Here is a 22,484-nt window from a genome sequence, read left to right on the forward strand (position 1 = left end):
AACACTCTGAAAATGAAAGTTGACTCACCTGAAATAAACAGTGGGACAAGTAAATCTGATAAAATTCACTTAACTACCTTGGATAAAGATAAATATATAAAACATCCAGCATCACCATGTAAGTGTGATGGATTTTTACTGTACTTTGATGTGAATTAAAAAAAAAAAGCGGGGGGGGGGGGAGGTGAGATGAGTTGATTAAGGGAAGGGAAACCACACTGGAATTTCCCAGTACTCAAACAGTGCAGAGCAACCTCACCCACATATTCTTTCCAGAAAGTTGACACTTATGGAACAGTGAAACAATAGAAACCTGAATTCATGGCACCATTTACTTCAACGATTACACTTTAATCAAGACGCTTGCATGTTGCACAGTCTCCATTTCTTTCAACAGAACTATTTCCACACATGTGTAAGTGCTACTCTTAGGCCTGCTTTTTATATTTTATTATATGAAAACTTAAAAAAGCCTTCGGAAGACTCCCGTTATAGTTACATTTTAAATTTACAATTTCATAGCAATAGGATTTACACAGAACGTTGGTGATATTTTGGACTATACTTCTTTGGGGATATAGTTCACTGCACAACACAGTCAGATTCTGCCCTCCCATGACCTGTATTTCATTCCCACTAAAGTCAGTGGGAAAGTGTGTGCACTGCTCAAGACAATTTGGAAACACTAAAGCAATAGTTAGTCTGCCTGTAAGGAGACCAAATATTCTGTGTACTATATTGGAAACAGGTAATCTCAGGTATTTTCTTACCACTGAGTTTCATGTTTGGTTTGTTTTTGTTTTTTTGGTGAGGGTGTGCAGTAGCTCTCTACTCCAAACTTTTGATTAATTTTTAAAGTTTTCTCCTGCCGTTCCTATTGCATACCAATAGTGGAGCTGATCCAGTTATTCCTTTCTACACCACAAATATAATTTCAAACATTGTTGATGCGGCATGGAAAGAACAGGATAGTGGTCCAGCGTTGGCAAGACTAGAAAAGGGACACAGCTTACAAGAAACAGAACAAGTGACTTTGAAGATTCAGTTGGGGATGGCCCTTGGCACGCTTTGGTCACAGTGAGAAGTGAGCACAAAGACTTGAGTGTAAAAATGCTGACTTGCAAGCATATAGCATTCTGTTCAAACCCTGCCTGACTAACCAAATGGGAGCAGTTTCCAAACAGTAACTGAAGGGTGTGAAGGGCCAGATTTTCAAATGTATTTAGGCAACTGAGGATGCAGATAAGTATCTGGTGGGATTTTCAGAAGAATCTACACACCTATCTACATCTTTAGGCACCTAAATACCTTTAAAAATCTATCCCAAAGCCTCAAGATGTCCCACCTTAAAAGTCAAGTCACAAAATGAGCCATTCCTAGAGGACTCTGGCTGTACAAGCCCTCCTCAACGCAAGCAGCAGTACTGTTATAGGAATGCCCATCTTAAGCAGTGATCAGCAGTACCAAATATTCTCAGTACAGTTTGTGAAGGATTTTAACAAAGGAAAAATTAGAGTTATACCTACAACTATCCATTTGATTTGGTTTGTGGCTTCTTTAAACCTTTAGGTCTCCCATAGTACATCATGTGTGTCTCTACAGTGTCTAGTATCTCACTGTTGATTCGCAGGACATCTGGATCAGTCTGATTGTTTTCTTTGATGTCATACAAGTGCTGCAAGCCACCTTCTTCAATTAACATGCTACAGTACCTGGCAGCTGAAATGAAAGAGAGTGTGTGCATCTTTATTAGGGACTTTGCCAAGAGAGTGTCAAAATGACAACTTACATTAGGAGAAAGTGTTAACTAATCCAGTTATCCTGCCTCTGACTTCAGCCAATATTTAGACTACATAATTAGTGATGCAGTTAAATTGACATGCACAATATTACATAGGATTTTAAATAGTACTCAGCATTGGATTGACTGTTCCCATTTATGACGACTTTAATGATGGCAGAATAATGCAAACACCAAGTGCTTTTGGAAATACCACCCTTAGAGTAGAGTAATAACATTGTTAAGTATAGAGGGGAGGGTCAACATTTTTCAGATTACCTGGAACAGGATTTTGAATCAAACTAGTTTTTATTAAAAACAGCTTGTTACAATGTTTTGAGTCATTGAATGTAATGGGACTACTGTTTAATATCCAAAATAAACCCTATATGAAAAAGAGATCAGCAAAGAATGACAAACTTTGAAGTACTTATCCAACAAGCTTATGAGTGAAAATGCGAACCATCCAATTTCATATTAAAAGATTAAACTGTAAAGTTGAATACATACGAGTTTTACAGCAGACATGCTGCATGGCCCACACTGCCCACAGCTGAACCCCCGATATTGTGAAGCAGTCAAGTAATGGATAGAAAGGACTAAGGGATCTATGGGTTAAAAAGAGAAATATATTTGGCAAAGTCATGGTGATACTGGATACCTTTATTTCAGAGTAACTATGCTGTCTCTGCACGTTAAGCTTCAGGTATTCTCATACACATTGTTGGATTCTGCATTAAATATTAAACACCCCAGAAATCAAGTGTGGCAGTCAAAAAAGTGACTAAAGAGGGAGGCTGTGTATCAAAAGGGATAGGAAAGTACTACTGAAGACACTGTAATACCATTATTACATTATTATGGAAGTCAATGGTAGACCCTCCTCTGGAATACTGTGGCTAGTTCTAGTCACTCTCTAATAGCAGCAGCAATAAAAGTATTTCATAAGCAATTATCTTCCAGAACTCATGGAGGATTGGTGAGGACCCAGGGAATTACAGAACAGTCAGCCTAACTTTGACACCTGGAAAGATACTGAAATTAATTATTAAACAATAGATTTGTAAACACAGAGGGAACAACAGGGTAAGTAAATGCCCTGTAAAAGTAAATTTGACAAGAACAAAGTGTGCCAAACCAATTTAATTCCCCTGTTTGACATAATTTCTGGTGTAGCGGATATGGGGGGAAGCAGACATGATACATCTTGATTTTATATTAAGGCTTTTGACACAGTCCCATGTGACATTCTCCCATGTGACATTCTCATAAAAAAAGCTAAGGAAATGTGATCTAGATGTGGTCACAGTTGCAAAAAAGACTAATATTCTGGGCTGAATTAATGGAAGTGTCACACAGACTCAGACTTTAAGGCCAGAAGGGATTATCATGATCATCTACTCTGACGTCCTGCAGGCCACAGAACCTCAACCATCCACTCCTGTAATAGAGTTCTAACCTCTGGTTGAGTTACTGAAGTCTTCAAATCATGAGGTAAAGACTGGAGTTACAGAGAACGTAGGCCATATGTAGGACACAGAAGGTAAGGCTATTACACTTAGGACTGGTGAGGCCTCAGCTGCAGTACTGTGTTCAGTTTTAGGCACCACACTTTAGAAAGATATGGACTATTTGGAGAGTGTCAAGAGAAGAGCAACAAAAATTATGTAAGGTTTAGAAAATCTGACCTATGAGGAAAGGTTAAAAAAAACTGGACATATTTAGTCTTGAGAAAAGAAGACAGAGGAGGGACCTGAGAATAGTCTTCAAATATGTTAAAGGCTGTTATAATGAGGACGGTGATCAGTTGTTCTACATGTCCATGAAGGTAGGATAAGTAGTAATGGACTTAATCTACAGTAAAGGAGATTTAGGTTAGATAGGAAAAACTTGGATAGTTCAAGCTCTGGAATAGGCTTTCAAGGGAGGTTGTAGAATCCCCATCATCAGAGGTCTTTAAGAATGGATTAGACAAACATTTGTTGGGGTGGTCTAGTTTACTTGGTCCTACCTCAGCACATGGGGCTGGACTAGATGACTGCTCAAGGTCCCTTCTAGCCATACATTTATAGGATTCTGTAAATAGGTAAGAAGTGATGAGAGGCATGGAAAGACTTCCATACAGAAAGAGATTGGGATTGTTTAGTTTAGATCATAGATGAACAAGAAGGGATAAAGATATATAAAATAATTAATAGCATATGGGGAAAAAAAAATCACATTCCCATGTATACTCTAAATAAGAAAAAAGGGGACAAAACTGAAAGCCATTAATACTAATTCAAGGAAAATTAAAAAAAAAAAACAAAACACCTCAACAAGAGTAACCTATGGAACTCATTCATGAGAGGCTAATGCCTTGGCAGGATTTATAAAGCTTTAAGACAGCCATATGGCTAATGGGAGCAGCCACAATTACATTAGGTTGTGGTTGTTTATATTATTTTAAAAAGAGAAAGCCACATGCTTCAGGATTTAAGCCAATTTCTAACGGACAGAAGTTAGGCAAAAACATCCTTTAACAGCCCAATTGTTCTATAAATTTTCAGCTCGGGGTATCTTGCAACTTCCTCTAAAACATCTGGAAGTACTGGGCACTCTCACAGAGGATACTAGACTATAAACCACCAGTGTAAAGCAGCATAGCAATTTATATGCTCCTAAAAAAAAGGCTTGGGATGTTGAAGTCATAGGTGCAGGACCCAAATCTGGTTCCAGTGAATGGTATTTGTTATTTTAGCTGGTTAGAACTACTCAGAACAGTATTTCAGCAGGCTCCAAAATGGCTTTCCTCCCCTACACAAACATGTCCAAGAGATCTGCCACAAAAGCAGCATTCCATGCAGGAGAACATTTAGGGTGAAGAGGTTAGCAGCAGGACTACAATAAGTACACAAACTTCAGAAACAGTATAAGAGTTGATATCGTCAAGACATTATTCCAAATTCGTTACCTGTAGGCAACCAATGCTATCATCTTACATTTTGGTGCTGGCCACTTCAAAATGGTTGAATGCTGTAAAGAGACAAAACTAAATATTATAATATTTACAGTAAACAGTGCAAGCACTGTACTAGAATAAAACTAGGGTATCAGTTTTAGCCAGCGTACCAGTTGTTCAATCAGAGATTTTCTTTGGGTTTGACTCAGTGACCAGGCCTGCTCTCCTCTAGATAGTAAATTAGCAATAATCCCAGCTGAAAAGAAACTGACTTCTATCTCAGCACTACACAATAATTCACTAAGACAGTCTATGAAGTCCTTCCACATTAGTTTAGACTGAAGCTCTCTCACTTCTGCTACATTGTTCTGTAAGACAGAATAGGTGAAAAAAAATCAGTGTGCACAAGATAAACAGCCTATACAACATTAATAAGCATTACGATAAGTAAATAATTTTTTTCTGAAGGATGATGGGCCTTATACCTCCCATTTTCTATCACAACACAGTTGTTTCTCTGAAAGCTTCAATACCTGAAAATCAAACTGAAGCAAAAAAAACCACACACCACCAAACCCTGACCTACAGTTCATATTTTGTTACATTAGTTAATTTTGAGTCCAATCCAGAATTTAAGAAGAGTTTTGCCATCGAGTTCAGCAGTAGCAGAATTGGACCTTTATCTTTTTTTGGGTACTTGTACTCATTTCACTTGCCCCCCTAACCTCTGCAGAAGTATTGAGGGAAATGCATTGACTACTGAATGGTTGTTCCTATTTTAATCCATGTACTGTAAACTGGTTTTCAGAAAATCATCAGTGTAATGTAAAAGTGATGCTGAGAAACTTAGTGCCTAAGGATACAAGCTGATACTCTTAAATTTTAAGGGAGAAAATCTCTTTTTACTAAATGAAGTTAACATGCCCTCCAGGTATTTCCTAACTATGTTAAATAGAAGAAAGCAATAGAAAACTAATGTTTCTTTTGAAACAGAGCTTGATTTTGATCTTACCAGAAGGCCAAGAACTTTATGTTGTATAGATGAATCAGATGGAAAACACTGTGAAGACAAACAAAGGTAATCATTAAATAGAGTTTCAATGTATGCTAGCAATCTACCACAATCAGTCACACCCTCACCTCTAAAACTCTCATGAAGAGTTCTAACCCTTGGTTGTCAATGAAGTGCCTACACGTGGTAGGGGATTCATCAGTGAGATTCCAAAGCGCACTAAGGGTAAACATGAAAGTAGTATCTACTTCATTCAAATTTGTTTTCTGTTCAACTATTTCAAGAAGTTCCTGTAAAGGAAAAAGCAAAAAATGAGGTGTTAGATTTTGGTTTTGAGTCTCGTTGCAGACATTAGTAATAATTCGTATCGATATTGTGAAAGCACCAAAAGACCTTAAGCCCAATCACGCTCTGTGCTGTACAAATGTGGGTTGCTCAGAACTGAGTCATTTCTCATATGATGTTGGTTTAATACCTGGTAATAAAGAATGTCACAGAGATGTGCAACTCACCCCCACAACGACGTAGAGCTCTGCACTAAGTTGGGCTGTTTGCTCAGATGAAAGCTGCAAGTAAATAATGTCACATTAGTATCTGAAATATCTGTTGGAAATTAGGAAACAGAAGTTTTAACGTTTCCAAATTTAAGTCACATACCTTCAAAGCTAGAATAGAGCTTATATTCACCGCCATCCTCTGCATATTTTGATTTTCATGGTTACACAGCCACTGCATAACAAGTTTGGCAGCTTCAAACCTAGATTATGACAGCAGAGTGTAAGTTATACAACATTTAAATTTCATCTTGCATCTCAGACTCTAGGGTTCTCATATTGACCTCTGGAAACTGAAGGAAACATGCTTAGTTTCCAAAGGATAGAAAAGCACAAGCCTATTTTTTGCATATCCTCCCCCACCCCCAAAAATGGGCAATAACAAAGACTAATTTAGAGCAGCCTTTGATCAGGCGACAAGCAAGATACTAAGAAGGATCCAATAGTTTTAAAAGGTTATCTAAAAAATGAGTAAGTGAGCAACAGTAAATAACTCATTATTAATGCATGAGTGAGGCCTTTTGTTACTAAGAGGAGAACTACCAGCAAACGCCCTCTCCCCATCTGAAGAAAGGTTTCCCTTTCTTCCTGTCAGAGAAAAGATTCCTCCACTTGCACCTTCTGCTTCCTTCACCCCATTCCTCCCTCCAGGCAGTCAACTGCCAATGTCATCCATGGAGAGACAAGGTGGGTGAAGTAATATCTTTTATAGGACCAACTTCTGCTGGTGAGAGACAACAGCTTTCAAGCTACACAGAACTCTTCTTCAGGAAGACATGAGAAAGAGCTCTGTGTAGTTCGAAAGCTGGTCTCTCGCACCAACAGTTGTTCCAATAAAAGATATTACCTCGCTCACCTTGTCTCTCTACTGTCCTGGGACCGCCATGGCTACCAAAACGCTGCACACAACGTCATCAATAGTGTATTAACACCATTGCCAGATAAGAAAGATCACTGAAGTCAAATACAAGACAACTGCCTATCATAGAATCATAGAATATCAGGGTTGGAAGGGACCTCAGGAGGTCATCTAGTCCAACCCCCTGCTCAAAGCAGGACCAATCCCCAATTTTTGCCCCAGATCCCTAAATGGCCCCCTCAAGGACTGAACTCACAACCCTGGCTTTAGCAGGCCAATGCTAAAACCACTGAGCTATCCCTCCCCCCGCCTCCAGCAGAGGAACATGTCCAGGGAGCTAGAAACCTTGAAGTGTTGGCCCTTCCAAAGTCAACAGGAATTTTGCCATTGACGTCAATTGGGCCAAGATTTTTCTGCCAGTCTGATCTCTCATCAGCTTTGTACAAATGTAACACCATCAGCTTCAGTGGAGTTACTTGCAGTTTATGAGACTGTAAGCAAAAATCAGGCCCTAGGAAGCAAATCTAAAATTTCTGAATGACAATTCAGAAATCTAGTTAATTGAGGAGCCCCAAAAGAAATTTAAAGATGAAAGTTATGATAAAAAAAAAAGAGAAAATCAAACTTTTGTTCCAAATATTTGATATGCTGCTTGACATCCTATTTCAATTTACTGGGTTGTCACTTACCTGTTAAATGGAACATCTTGAAGGATCCTGACACTAGATAGCAGAAGGAGGCAATTCTTCTGCAGCTGTTTGTGGGGGGAGAAAAAGATTCTATGAAGTTAAAGAAGCTCTCTCTTATATTTTATTTTATAATTTTGCAGTTCACTAATCATTAGGGAACCATGTATCGTATTATTAGACACAAATAATTAAACAAGGAAAGGACGGACTTGAGATACCATAAACAAAATCTTAAACAATGTAAAGGCTTCTGCAGTACAGATAATGCAATCTCCCCTACAAGTATGATATTAATGAGTCCAGTTTTGTTTCTTAACTTTATCGTATAAGGAGGTTTTTGGAGTGGGGAGGATGTTAATCGTATGTTGCTGTGCGATTTTTTAAATTAGTATTCAAAGAAGTCTAAGAATTGGACCTCTTTGTAAAATCTCAATCCAAGTCCCCACTACCAGCTTTAACCTCTCTCCTCGAGCGTCAGGATCAGCTGCATGAATCAGTGCTGCAAGAAAGGCAGACTATTACCATCCTACAAGATTACAGTTGGCTGTATCACAGCTTTGGATCTAAAGCATTTCCTTAACAGCCTTTGCTATCAGCATGGACTGGATACAAGGAAAGCACATGAATATTGCTGCCCCTAACCATTACTTAGTGTGTGCTATCTCATAATAATGTAAGAGGGGCATACAGGGTCAGACCAATTATCCATCTAGCCCAGCATCCTGTCTTCTGACAGTGGCCAATGCCAGTGGCTTCAAAGAGACAACAGAAAAAGCAATTATTGCGTGATCCATCCCCTTTCATCCAGTTCCAGCTTCTGGCAGTCAGAGGTTTAGGGATGCCAAGAGCATGAGGTTGTGACCATGATCTTGGCTAATAGCCAGTGATAGACTTATCCTCCATGGACTTATCAAATTCTTTTTTAACCCAATCAGACTTTTGGGTTTCACAATGTCCCCTGGCAATGAGTTCCACAGGTTGACTGTCTGTTATGTGAAGAAGTACTTCCATTTGTTTGTTTTAAAACTACTGCCTATTAATTTATTGGTTATGTGAAAGGGTAAATAATTCCCTATTCAAACCATTTATAGACCTCTATCATATCCCCTCTTAGCCCTGGTCTACACTAGGACTTTAGGTCGAATTTAGCAGCGTTAAATCAATGTAAACCTGCACCCGTCCACACAACGAAGCCCTTTATTTCGACTTAAAGGGCTCTTAAAATCGATTTCCTTACTCCACCCCTGACAAGTGGATTAGCGCTTAAATCGACGTTGCCGGCTCGAATTTGGGGTACTGTGGACACAATTCGATGGTATTGGCCTCCGGGAGCTATCCCAGAGTGCTCCATTATGACCGCTCTGGACAGCACTCTCAACTCAGATGCACTGGCCAGGTAGACAGGAAAAGAACCGCGAACTTTTGAATCTCATTTCCTGTTTGGCCAGCATGGAAAGCTGCAGGTGACCATGCAGAGCTCATCAGCACAGGTGACCATGATGGAGTCCCAGAATCGCAAAAGAGCTCCAGCATGGACCGAACGGGAGGTACGGGATCTGATCGCTGTTTGGGGAGAGGAATCCGTGCTATCAGAACTCCGTTCCAGTTTTCGAAATGCCAAAACCTTTGCAAAAATCTCCCAGGGCATGAAGGACAGAGGCCATAACAGGGACCCGAAGCAGTGCCGCGTGAAACTGAAGGAGCTGAGGCAAGCCTACCAGAAAACCAGAGAGGAGAACAGCTGCTCTGGGTCAGAGCCCCAAACATGCCGCTTCTATGATGAGCTGCATGCCATTTGAGGGGGTTCAGCCACCACTACCCCAGCCGTGTTGTTTGACTCCTTCAATGGAGATGGAGGCAATACGGAAGCAGGTTTTGGGGACGAAGAAGATGATGATGAGGAGGAGGTTGTAGATAGCTCACAGCAAGCAAGCGGAGAAACCGGTTTTCCCGACAGCCAGGAACTGTTTCTCACCCTAGACCTGGAGCCAGTACCTCCCGAACCCACCAGAGGCTGCCTCCTGGACCCAGCAGGCGGAGAAGGGACCTCTGGTGAGTGTACCTTTTAAAATACTATACATGGTTTAAAAGCAAGCATGTGAAAGGGTTACTTTGCCCTGGCATTTGCGGTTCTCCTAGATGTAGTCCTAAAGCCTTTGCAAAAGGTTTCTGGGGAGGGCAGCCTTATTGCGTCCTTCATGGTAGGACACTTTACCACTCCAGGCCAGTAACACGTACTCGGGAATCATTGTAGAACAAAGCATTGCAGTGTATGTTTGCTGGCATTCAAACAACATCCGTTCTTTATCTCTCTGTGTTATCCTCAGGAGAGTGAGATATAATTCATGGTCACCTGGTTGAAATAGAGTGCTTTTCTTCAGGGGACACTCAGAGGAGCCCATTCCTGCTGGGCTGTTTGCCTGTGGCTAAACAGAAATGTTCCCCGCTGTTAGCCACAGGGAGGGGGGAAGGTTGAGGGGGTAGTCACGCGGTGGGAGGAGGCAAAATGCGACCTTGTAACGAAAGCACATGTGCTATGTATGTAATGTTAACAGCAAGGTTTACCCTGAAAGAGTGTAGCCACTGTTTTATAAAATGTGTCTTTTTAAATACCGCTGTCCCTTTTTTTTTCTCCACCAGCTGCATGTGTTTCAATGATCACAGGATCGTCTCCTTCCCAGAGGCTAGTGAAGCTTAGAAAGAAAAAAAAACGCACTCGCGATGAAATGTTCTCCGAGTTCATGCTGTCCTCCCACACTGACAGAGCACAGACGAACGCGTGGAGGCAAATAATGTCAGAGTGCAGGAAAGCACAAAATGACCAGGAGGAGAGGTGGCGGGCTGAAGAGAGTAAGTGGCGGGCTGAAGAGAGGGCTGAAGCTCAAATGTGGCGGCAGCGTGATGAGAGGAGGCAGGATTCAATGCTGAGGCTGCTGCAGGACCAAACCAGTATGCTCCAGTGTATGGTTGAGCTGCAGCAAAGGCAGCTGGAGCACAGACTGCCACTGCAGCCCCTCTGTAACCAACCACCCTCCTCCCCAAGTTCCATAGCCTCCACACCCAGACGCCCAAGAACGCGGTGGGGGGGCCTCCGGCCAACCAGCCACTCCACCACAGAGGATTGCCCAAAAAAAAGAAGGCTGTCATTCAATAAATTTTGAAGTTGTAAACTTTTAAAGTGCTGTGCTTAAAGTGCTGTGTGGCATTTTCCTTCCCTCCTCCACCACCCCTCCTGGGCTACCTTGGTAGTCATCCCCCTACTTGTGTGATGAATGAATAAAGAATGCATGAATGTGAAGCAACAATGACTTTATTGCCTCTGCAAGCAGTGATTGAAGGGAGGAGGGGCGGGTGGTTAGTTTACAGGGAAGTAGAGTGAACCAAGGGGCGGGGGGTTTCATCAAGGAGAAACAAACAGAACTTTCACACCGTAGCCTGGCCAGTCATGAAACTGGTTTTCAAAGCTTCTCTGATGCGTACCGCGCCCTCCTGTGCTCTTCTAACCGCCCTGGTGTCTGGCTGCGCGTAACCAGCAGCCAGGCGATTTGCCTCAACCTCCCACCCCGCCATAAACGTCTCCCCCTTACTCTCACAGATATTGTGGAGCACACAGCAAGCAGTAATAACAGTGGGAATATTGGTTTCGCTGAGGTCTAAGCGAGTCAGTAAACTGCGCCAGCGCGCCTTTAAACATCCAAATGCACATTCTACCACCATTCTGCGCTTGCTCAGCCTGTAGTTGAACAGCTCCTGACTACTGTCCAGGCTGCCTGTGTACAGCTTCATGAGCCATGGCATTAAGGGGTAGGCTGGGTCCCCAAGGATACATATAGGCATTTCAACATCCCCAACAGTTATTTTCTGGTCTGGGAATAAAGTCCCTTCCTGCAGCTTTTGAAACAGACCAGAGTTCCTGAAGATGCGAGCATCATGCACCTTTCCCGGCCATCCCACGTTGATGTTGGTGAAACGTCCCTTGTGATCCACCAGAGCTTGCAGCACTATCGAAAAGTACCCCTTGCAGTTTATGTACTCGGTGGCTTGGTGCTCCGGTGCCAAGATAGGGATATGGGTTCCGTCTATAGCCCCACCACAGTTAGGGAATCCCACTGCAGCAAAGCCATCCACTATGACCTGCACATTTCCCAGGGTCACTACCCTTGATATCAGCAGATCTTTGATTGCGTGGGCTACTTGCATCACAGCAGCCCCCACAGTAGATTTGCCCACTCCAAATTGATTCCCAACTGACCGGTAGCTGTCTGGCGTTGCAAGCTTCCACAGGGCTATCGCCACTCGCTTCTCAACTGTGAGGGCTGCTCTCATCTTGGTATTCATGCGCCTCAGGGCAGGGGAAAGCAAGTCACAAAGTTCCATGAAAGTGCCCTTACGCATGCAAAAGTTTCGCAGCCACTGGGAATCGTCCCAGACCTGCAACACTATGCAGTCCCACCAGTCTGTGCTTGTTTCCCGAGCCCAGAATCGGCGTTCCACAGCATGAACCTGCCCCATTAGCACCATGATGCATGCATTGGCAGGGCCCATGCTTTCAGAGAAATCTGTGTCCATGTCCTGATCACTCACGTGACCGCGCTGACGTCGCCTCCTCACCCGGCATCGCTTTGCCAGGTTCTGGTGCTGCATATACTGCTGGATAATGCGTGTGGTGTTTAATGTGCTCCTAATTGCCAAAGTGAGCTGAGCGGCCTCCATGCTTGCCTTGGTATGGCGTCCGCACAGAAAAAAGGCGCAGAACGATTGTCTGCCGTTGCTCTGACGGAGGGAGGGGCGACTGACGACACGGCTTACAGGGTTGGCTTCAGGGAGCTAAAATCAACAAAGGGGGTGCCTGTACATCAAGGAGTATTTCAGGCAGGACTTCACGGAGGGTTCCAATAAGAAATGGTGCACCTAAGTTATCGTTCTTATTGGAACAAGGAGGTTAGCCTGGCCTCTGATTGATACATGGCTAGATTTACCTCGCTGCACCTTCTCTGTGAGTGACTGCAGTGTGACCTATAGGAATGAGTCCCCTAGACAGGGGAGGAGGCAAATGAGTACAAAACAAATCTGGTCTATTTCTTGTTTTGACCCACTCCATCTATCTTTTACATCTTTGGCTGGCAGCAGACGGTGCAGAAGGACTGCATGCCATCCACATCTCATGGCTGCTCGGCAGAAGATGGTACAGTACGACTGCTAGCCATCCTCATCTCTTGCCTGCCTGGCAGAAGATGGTACAATATGACTGCTAGCAATCCTCATCTCTTGCCTGCCTGGCAGAAGATGGTACAGTACGACTGCTAGCAGTCCGTATTGCCTGCCCGCTCACCATAAGACAGTTCAATAGGACTGACTGCAGGTCTAAAGAGAATGATCTGGTCAAGTCACTCCAAATTTAGTCCCTGCGCCCATGTCTACCCAGGCGCTCCCAGCCAACGTGGCCAGGAGCACCTCGGACACGACGAGGACGACTACCAGTCGTATTGCACCGTCTGCTGCCAGAAGGCAATGGGTTGCTGCTACTGTGCAGCAAAGCCGTACCGCGTCTGCCAGCACCCAGGAGACATAGGGTGACGGTTACCTGAGCGGGCTCCATGCTTGCAGTGGTATGGTGTCTGCACAGGTAACTCAGGAAAAAAGGCGCGAAATGATTGTCTGCCCTTGCTTTCACGGAGGGAGGGAGGGAACGGGGGCCTGACGATATGTACCCAGAACCACCCGCAACAATGTTTTAGCCCCATCAGGCATTGGGATCTCAACCCAGAATTCCAATGGGCAGCAGAGACTGCGGGAACTGTGGGATAGCTACCCACAGTGCAACGCTCCGGAAGTCGACTCTAGCCTCGGTACTGTGGAAGCGCTCCGCCGAGTTAATGCACTTAGAGCATTTTCTGTGGGGACACACACACTCGAATATATAAAACCGATTTCTAAAAAACCGACTTCTATAAATTCGACCTGATTTCGTAGTGTAGACATACCCTTAGTCATCTCTTTTCCAAGCTGAACAATCTCAGTCTTTTACATTTCTCCTCATATGGAAGCTGTTTCATACCCGTAATCATTTTTGTTGCCCTTTTCCACTTCTAATATATCTTTTTTTGAGATGGGGCAACCAGAACTGCACACAGTACTCAAGGTGTGGGTGTACCATCGATTTATATTGTGGCATTATGATATTTGCTCTCTTATTAGCTATCCCTTTCCTAATGGTTACTAGCATTGTTAGCTTTTTTGACTTCTGAGAGGATAGGAGTAAATCGGAGATCTCAAGCTACCACAATTCAGTTATCCACACAGAGCGCACTACCCATCAGTCCTGGATGTGGAATGACAAGTATTGGAAACTGCTATTTCTTGTCTCTGAACAGAAACTAAAAAAATCAAATTGCTGTGGAGGAAATAATGACTGAATTTGTGCCAGACCAATTTCACCTGCTTGCTCAAAGACAAGCTTCTAATAATTCTCTTTAAGTTATGCCAATACTAAAATGCATCTCAGGCCTCATGACAGCAAGAATACTGCAAGACTCTTTATACAGCAAGAGAGATTTCTACATTGTACAGAGGACAGCTAGCTTGAAAGGTAACTCTGATGAGTAAATATCTACTAATTATACCTGTTTCCAGTACAGTACTTAAAATACCTGTCACTGCTTCAATATTTCCCTAGCTGTGAACGATGCCCATGTCTCAGTGAGAATTGAGATTTTAGTTATCATGTAGCTCCACATTTGATTGCATAGAAAAGCAGGAGACTTTCAGCGGTGATGCAAGCAGAGTTTTTTGTTGTTTGTTCTTCTTTAAAATTCAGGAGTAATTTTACGGCACTTTACCACTTACACCAATTCACAAATATTGGTTAAGAATAATAGAACATGCTTTATAACACATCTGTCAGTATCCTGACTTTCCCAGGAGTCCAACCTGCATTTCCTGTATTTTCATACGAGCAAGGTGACAGTTTTCTATGTATTTCAGACTACTTATTCTCGATTTACTCTTCTGTGTAATTAAGTGTACTCATTATACTATATTGACATATAAGAAGTCTGCTAATACAGAGCAAAGATGAAACATGACAAGGCAAGATTAACACTGTAGAGGAATCTGAATGTTAAAATTAATGGCATACATAATTTATAAATAGTAAAACAAAAAAGAAAATTGTTAAGCTGCACGAGAGTAGAGAGAGCACCAGTCGTCCAACCTTAGTGTTGGCCTCTACTGATGTAAACCAGAAGAGAGAAATTAGGGGAAAAACCCCACAGATTCTACAAATCTAGTCTTTTCTGCTAATCATGGCATTTCATTTAATTTAAAACCTTAATACATCAATACTGATGAAGCCCTCTCAGAGCAGAAACATGCTTGTTCTGTCTTCATATTATAGCCCTCCTTGTCAGGAGAAGCGAATTAAAATTGTGCTCCCTGCCCTTTTACCTGTTGTTGTTCAGGAAAGTTTTCCACAGCTTTGAGTAGTAAATGGATCACATCGGACAGCAGACGAACAGGCATGCCAGCAGACAGACCCTGTCTAGTTAAGTTAAGAGAACACGCACTAGCAGTTAACTGCACTGCCAAGTCCAAGGGGTGATTTCTCATTCCAATAATCACAAGCTGAAATAGAAAAGTTATGTTCACGTAATAAGATCTCATATTTCTAATTCTGTAAGCCAGTCACAATACTGCATTGTACAAGTTATGATGCACTTCTGATTATGATTACTGAATCTTTTAAATGGTTTTTAACCAAAAGCAACAGGTATACCCAGCAGTGCACCCTCTTAGCAGCACAGTAGGATTGTAATAGCGATCAACAATTCTATTCTGTAATCATACCTCTAAGAGAAGAGTGTGAGTTTTTCCTATTTCATGATATGTCCTACTATCCACAGGATGTGAAAGGACGGTGACCCAAACTAAATTTGGGGGGAGTTGGAGGTGATATTATTGTGAACAGGGGGAACACTTTGGGGAAGAGGCAGAATCTATGACTGCACCTGATGGCATCTGACTGAAAAAGCTACAGCCAGTCCATCATGTTGCAGTCACAATCCTAAATGGAGGAAACAAACAAAGCATCAACTCCCCATTTAAATCCAAATCCATGTAAGGGTATTGGCCCTAATCTCTAAAGTTCTGGAAGGGAGAAGCATGAACTCTCTTCAAATCCATCTCTTCCTTTGTTCCCTGCTGTGACAGTTATGATCAACAGGAAAGGAGATTATGGCACCTGGGTTACTCCTGCAAGTGTACTTCTGAAATAACCCCACTCAGCATACTAGCTAACTCAAGGGAAGGGAGAAGAGTCTGTACCTGATGAGTTACAGGTTTTTATACACATATACCTAGATACAACAAATATGCTGATATTTACTCTCACCAGCAATTCATTTTTACCTTTAAGATTTCAGGCTTAGTTATTCTCATAAAACACGTCTGGGTGAAGAGACGAAAGAAAGCCTCCTTCACAAAGTATGACCGTTCACTGTAACGCTTCAAAGCTTCAGAAATCTGAATCTCATTTGCTCCTCCCGATACCTGGGGACATAAAACAGTTAATACACTGATGTTTAATTGGAAAATTTCACGTTACCTTTGACCAGTTGGATCTTTTGAAATGGTGCAAATAAATTAGTCTTATCCAAAACCCTTCAAAATATAACGTTACAATGAGCAAGCTGTCATCTAGCTATAATAGGGGTGGGTAAACTTTTTGGCCTGAGGGACACATCTGGGTTCGGAGTGCAGGAGGGGGCTCCAGGCTGGATCAGGGGGTTGAGATGCAGGGGGGTGCAGGCTCTGGGCTGGGGCTAGGGATGAAGGGTTTGGGGTCCATGAGGGTGCTCTGGGCTGGGACTGAGGGGTTCAGAGGGTGGGAGAGGGATCAGGGCTGGGGCAGGGGATTGGGACGCAGGCTCCGGGTGACACTTATCTCAAGCAGCTGGCACTTGGGCTGGGGGCAGTGTATGGAGTCCCTGGTTGCCCCTACACGTAGGAGATGGAGCGGGGACAGGCCACTGCTTCCAGGAGCTGTACAGAGCCTGGCTTCTGGGAGCCGCCCAGCGGGAGCTTGAAGGCCGGATTAAAAGATCTGATGGGCCATAGTTTGCCCACCCCTGAGCTATAACTCACATGTAGTAATCTAAGAATATACTTTGCATTGTGACAGTGCCTTCTGTTCAAAGATCTCAATCCTGAGCTCTGTCCAGAGCCAGAGAAATAGTTCAGCTACAACACAGCAGTTTGTTAGTGCTCCATATTGGTGACAAATGCATCTAGGCAAGACCACTAAACAAAACTGATCCCACCTCACCTCAGTTGCCTGTCTCAATTCAATTTTTTGCTCATTTTAACTTTGGGTGGCAGAACAGAGCTGGGCAAACACTAGTAGCGTTAATCTACAACTTCTTTTGTCTTTTTCATTGACTTAATCAACTTTATTTTAATTTTTTTTTTCCATCTCTGATATTCAACAAGCTCAACTGTTAACTGCACAAACTGTTTTGACCTTTATTAGATTTAGTCTCAAAGTTACTTTCATTAGGAGGACAGGATTAGTCAGAGAGAAGTGGGGCAAAGAAGAGCCAAATAACGTATCTTTGCTCCTCTTCCTGAACTCTTTCTTTGCCCCAATGGGAGTAGGATTCAGAGTTCCTGGCTCTACTTCCTACACTCAACACAGTAGATCACAGTCCTTTTGCATGCAATTGTGTAATTTTTATTTTTTTAAACTCAAACCTTCAAGTTTCCTTCTCCCGAAAGGAAATCAGAGTAGCCAGCATCAGTAGCAAGTAGTCCCACAAACTGCATTGCAGGTCGCTGTTTGACAAATGCTTCTACAGCTTCATCAGTAATGTATTTACTGCCAGAAATGTCCAAAGACACTAGGTGAGGTAGGATGTCTTTCTGCTCTAGTAAAGAGACTGGTATGTCAGATGTAAACTGCTGATCGTCCGAAATATCAAGGTGGTTCAAATACTTTAGTTCTCTTATGACATCCAAGACTTGGGGCGTAGTCATTGTTAAACACTTCAAATAATGCATAGAGAGAGACTTAAGTCGATCCTTACAGGCAAGAAGTGGAGTTATGTCAGTGACAGAAGTGTTGGATATATCCAAACTTTCCAGCCTTGGAAGTGAAGCAATCTCCACTAAATCCTCATTGTGGAAGCGAACATTGGTAATGCTCAAAGTACGAAGACCAGACAATCGATTGAAGCACCTTTCATATGGATTTGTTAAGGAAAGTCTTAAGGAGTCCAGTACAAGGCACTGAAGATTTTGCTGGATCCACTTATTGCTACCAAGTCCGCTTACAATATCTGCAATAGAAATGTCTGCATTCATCCCTGTAGCATCAAGTTCTATTAGCTTATGATGGCAGAATGCTTTTCTGAAAGATAGTGCAGATATTTTTGCTTTCCGGATGCAAGCTTGTTTCAAGCGCATTTGGTTACCTCGGAAAATGCCCACAGTTCCATCATTCAGCAGCTCTATTGGGAAACAGCAATAAGTCTGTTACAGCAGACAGCAACATAATGGAACAATAGAAAGGGCTCCTATTTCGTCCCTCATGTTCAGTACACTTTAGCTAACTGAGAAGAAAAAATGGAAGAAATCGAGAACGTAAAACAATTCTGGAATCCCCACATACTGTACATACGAGCCTCAATTTAAAATTATGGAGCAAGTCCCTGTCCCTGCTGCCAGGACACTAGTGAGAACTGACCCAGCGTGTCCTAAATGTAAAGCTGCAGTTGCCAGCTGTGCCCACTGCTGGTGGACTCTTTCTGCATTAGGATTTTGAAAGGAGCTGTTTCTCCTTCCTCATGTTTTTAATCCTCAAACAGGCTTATGGCAGTGAACTGAAAAAGTGTTATAGCCTTCCTCACAATAAACACACGTATTACATCCTGAACATGTATGTGGCAAGGAATACATTCTTTGACATTGGACGCAGGGCAGCTCACCTTTGTGGGCTTGGTGGAAACACTGTTATTAAATATATTAAAATGTGCTAAACTCTCTATTCTGACTAAAAATCTTATTATGTTCTATACTGTTCATTATACAATAAGTATTTCAGAGTAAAAACATACTATAACTTGAAGTACAAACTCCCTGATGCTCTACTTTCACGTTAAATGGTATTTATATACACACTGATATTCCACCTTGTTAGAGACCTAACAGAACCATAAAAATTCCTCCTTAAAGGTCACAACTGTGTACTTGTGAGAAGAGCAAGAGAAAGGGGAAACAATAAGATAACGGTCTTTTAGCTGTCCCTCAAATTCAAGCATCCACTGGTGGTTAGCTTTTCAATCACATCTTTCCAAGAGTTCCTTTACAAATACAGCATACGTAGATTTTCAACCCTATACTTATATCCTAGTAAATCAGGACACCATTTCTACAGGAAAACAGATTATGGGTACAGTCAGGACTATGTTAAAAATGTCAGAATTATCATGTATGGTACATATTTTAACATGACCATTTTAAAATGATCAGGCAGCATTTAAATCCACAAGCCTCAATTATTTGTGAAAGGGGGGAAAAGATTTGTTAAGATTAGTTTAAGTTGTTCTTTAAATTAGGAAGTACGGTATGACATTTAAACATTTGTTGGAATGCATTTCTTATCATTTCAGCCATGCTGTGCACTTTATCCATGATGTTAACCAATGAAACATCAAGAAAAAACACAACCAGCAAGCAAAAGCAAAGATGAGACAGAATTCTCAGGGTTAGTCTGGAAGAGATGATGTTAGGATTTTTAGTTACAGATTTGTTGCGTAAATCACCGGAATGTTTTGTGCACTACTTTTTCCTAGTGCTTTCCTCAATCTAGCTTTAATTGTCCCAACTGAAGGGCCTTCCACCCTTAAAAGATGATTCCACATCCTATGTTTTCATTTTCTTAATTTCATCCTATTACTTATAAGTATTTAATGTCACAAAACCTATGACAAGAAGTACCTGGGAACTGTATGAAGGTTATTAAAGCATACAAAAACCCCCCCCGCAATGTCCTCCTTTTGTAAGATAATTGTCTTTCCTAAAACATCTAAACCAAAAATAATTTAACAGTCAAAAATCTCCATCTCAACCAGCAGGCTGACATACACTTTGAACAACGATGACAAGACCGAACCTTGTCGTACATTATGCTTTTGTGCTACCTTAAATAATTCCCTTCCATCCTTGGTAGCTGCTGTCTTTAGTTGTGTACTGTGACACTCTGGGAGATAAAATGGAATGTACAATTTGACACAAATTTGTTTTGTGAACCCCAATTTGATTATAACCTCACAATAGCATTGTACATTGATAGGCTCAAAACCAAGGAGTATGGTTGAGAGACCCAGCGCTAGGAACAATGATCAGTTCCTACCCAAACCCAGAGGCCTTAGAAGCACAAGGGACTCACTGGCTGGCTCAAGATACCATACACAGGGGTCTGTTCAGAGAGGAGGACTAGGCTAGCTTGTGACATATTTTACCTGAACTTTGCCAACAGGGAAAAATATACAAGTAACTATAAATTAGTTAACCTGAAATGAACCAGTTCATCAGTAAGTCACAGGGTGACAACATAACTTGCTTTCCTTACTGCAGTCAATATACAATACTTAAATATACCAAATCTGGTAATTATTCCCAAGCTTTTATACATAAATCTTATTCCCACAACTTCTCATTCAAGAGAAATGAGTTTGGGGGCAAGGTAAAAAGAACAAACTTTCTGAAGGTGGTGGTGATTAGATTGCCAGATGAAATATGAGGTGAAAAAGAAAGTGTGAGATGGTATTATTCCAAGATTTCAGATGTTAAAAATACAACTCAAATGACTAAAGTGCCCGACATCCAGCTTTTCCACCAGATTTACACTTGCTGATCCCAAGTCTTACCATGAAATGCCATAGTCTGCAGCAATCGATCAGCTACTTCTTGGGGAAGTCTTTCAGATTCTTTCAAGCACAGTGTTCCATCTTGCCTCTCAGTACAAAACTTCTCTAGGTCAGCAGTCAGCGCTTTCAAAGAGATGTCAAGTAAAGAGTATGGAGATGCCTCAGCCTGTTATAAGCAAATAAAAAACCCTGCACGTATTAATAAGACATTAATCAAATTACAACCAACCAAAACACTTTCACGATTAACTGAGGTTAAAGCAAAGTATTCCAGCTCCACTATCAACCTGATATAGCTCAATACATATCACAATGGGCGAGCATTACAGAGATTGAGACAGCAACCTATTATGGTAGACCTCAGACTCCAAGGAACCAAACCTGCAAGCCCTCCACACCTTGACATCAATAGAAATTTTATGAAAAGGTCCTGCAGGCCCAGACTCGAAACCGAAAATTCTCTTGCTGCGTAGCCATGAGAGCATCCAGTTAGGCGTACGCTGTGATTGTGGATGCTCCTCCAGGTAAGTTGTCAGACAGAATAAACTGCATATTAATACAGGCCAGAGACATCCTCATTCCACCCCTATTTCAAATGCATGGATCTCCCACCCTGAACAGTCTACTTCAACTTAGTTTAGTGTGATAGGAATGTGTGACGTGCAGAAGTCAGGATTTCAAGGGACGGCTACCGTGGGCACACGTGTAACAGCTCCAGCTCACCCCACACTTTAGCAGAGCGAATGATCCCCTTTTTTAAAGGGTGGCAATCAGCGCGGGTGCTTTAGTCCAGCTACACCCCCGAATCTCCCAGAGGCCTGATTCCCAGGGGAGGAGTTTGATTCAGACAGTAACGGACCAGCCTCGAATCCAGTGACTCTCGGGCACGCTCGTGCTCCACAGCCCTACACAGAGCGACCCCCGCGGGGATCCCTGGCCCCCTCCGCGCGGGGACTCGGACCCGAAGGGAGAGCGCCCCCCATGCCCGCCCGGCTCCAGGGCCGCCCCGCACCTGGACGGCGGGGCAGTCGCTGCAGATGGGCGGCGGCGCCCGCTGCCGGTTCTGGACGTGCAGGAACCGCACCATGGCGGGCCAGGCAGGCGGCGGCGCCCGCGCCAGGGGCTCGGGCCTGCGCAGCACAGACACCCCCCGCCCCAGCCCTCTTCGCGCCTCTTCCTCCGCCCAGCGGGGCGCTCGGGGCCACCAGCCTCGCTGCCGGGAAAGCCGGGAGCCCAGCCGGGCCACAGCGCAGGCGCCGACCCGCTCGCTTCCGGGGCGGGGCTGCCCGAGCTCGGGGCAGGGAACACGGTCGAGCTCAGAGCTATGGATGGGGCGAAGCCGGAAGGGGGGGGGGGGGTCAGCTACGCTTCCCGCCCTGTGCCGCGTGGCCTTAGGAACTCGCCTCGTCCTTGCCCTTCCCACGCTCGTACGGGCCTTCTTCTGGGAGGAAGCAGGGGGGTTATGGCCTCCTTGAGTCCTGACGCCCCGGTACCTGTCTGGTCACTTACCGCTGCAGAGCGTGGTCTTCACTGCGGGATATCGCCAAACCCCTAACGGCGCAGCGTGCTAAAATACACCACCCAAGCCCGTTACCTTTATGACAGGTTTCAGAGTAGCAGCCCTGTTCGTCTGTATCCGCAAAAAGAAAAGAGGACGGGGTAGTCGCTGAGGTGCCACAGGTTGTGCTAACTTTATATTGCTTTCTCCCTGATTTCTGTTTTTCCA

The 22,484-nt window shown here is 43.2% G+C and overlaps 1 protein-coding gene across 3 annotated transcripts; it reads right to left on the minus strand.

The window, feature by feature from the left end:
• Nucleotides 1-318: 318 nt before the first annotated feature.
• On the minus strand, nucleotides 319-22,025 carry LOC140916275 (protein zyg-11 homolog B). 3 transcript variants are annotated; one of them, XM_073357674.2, is made up of 14 exons: nucleotides 21,771-22,025; nucleotides 20,759-20,924; nucleotides 17,583-18,166; nucleotides 16,242-16,382; nucleotides 15,282-15,458; nucleotides 7,836-7,900; nucleotides 6,391-6,490; nucleotides 6,246-6,299; nucleotides 5,862-6,023; nucleotides 5,734-5,781; nucleotides 4,892-5,089; nucleotides 4,734-4,795; nucleotides 2,291-2,388; nucleotides 319-1,719 (listed from the first exon to the last, which is right to left on the minus strand). In XM_073357674.2, exons 1-14 carry the CDS (start codon nucleotides 21,843-21,845, stop codon nucleotides 1,529-1,531), a joined length of 2,121 nt encoding a protein of 706 aa, XP_073213775.2. In that variant the 5' UTR covers nucleotides 21,846-22,025; the 3' UTR covers nucleotides 319-1,528. The 3 variants fall into 3 exon arrangements, with proteins under 3 accessions (XP_073213775.2, XP_073213774.2, XP_073213776.2); XM_073357673.2 differs by having other exon boundaries at nucleotides 17,583-18,337; XM_073357675.2 differs by lacking the exon at nucleotides 21,771-22,025 and adding an exon at nucleotides 21,482-21,738 and having other exon boundaries at nucleotides 17,583-18,337.
• Nucleotides 22,026-22,484: the final 459 nt, after the last annotated feature.

This window comes from Lepidochelys kempii, chromosome 8 (assembly GCF_965140285.1).
Source record: "Lepidochelys kempii isolate rLepKem1 chromosome 8, rLepKem1.hap1, whole genome shotgun sequence".
Classification (NCBI taxonomy): domain Eukaryota; kingdom Metazoa; phylum Chordata; order Testudines; family Cheloniidae; genus Lepidochelys; species Lepidochelys kempii.

Bases quoted from the DNA above. Each gene is read 5' to 3' on its own strand.
- LOC140916275 (XM_073357673.2), bottom strand. From the start codon at position 21,845: ATGGTGCGGTTCCTGCACGTCCAGAACCGGCAGCGGGCGCCGCCGCCC. The intron at 6,300-6,390 runs GTATGTGACTTA...ATTTACTTGCAG, and splicing joins GCTCTATTCTAGCTTTGAAG to CTTTCATCTGAGCAAACAGC. The intron at 4,796-4,891 runs GTACGCTGGCTA...GTCTCTTTACAG, and splicing joins AATCTCTGATTGAACAACTG to CATTCAACCATTTTGAAGTG.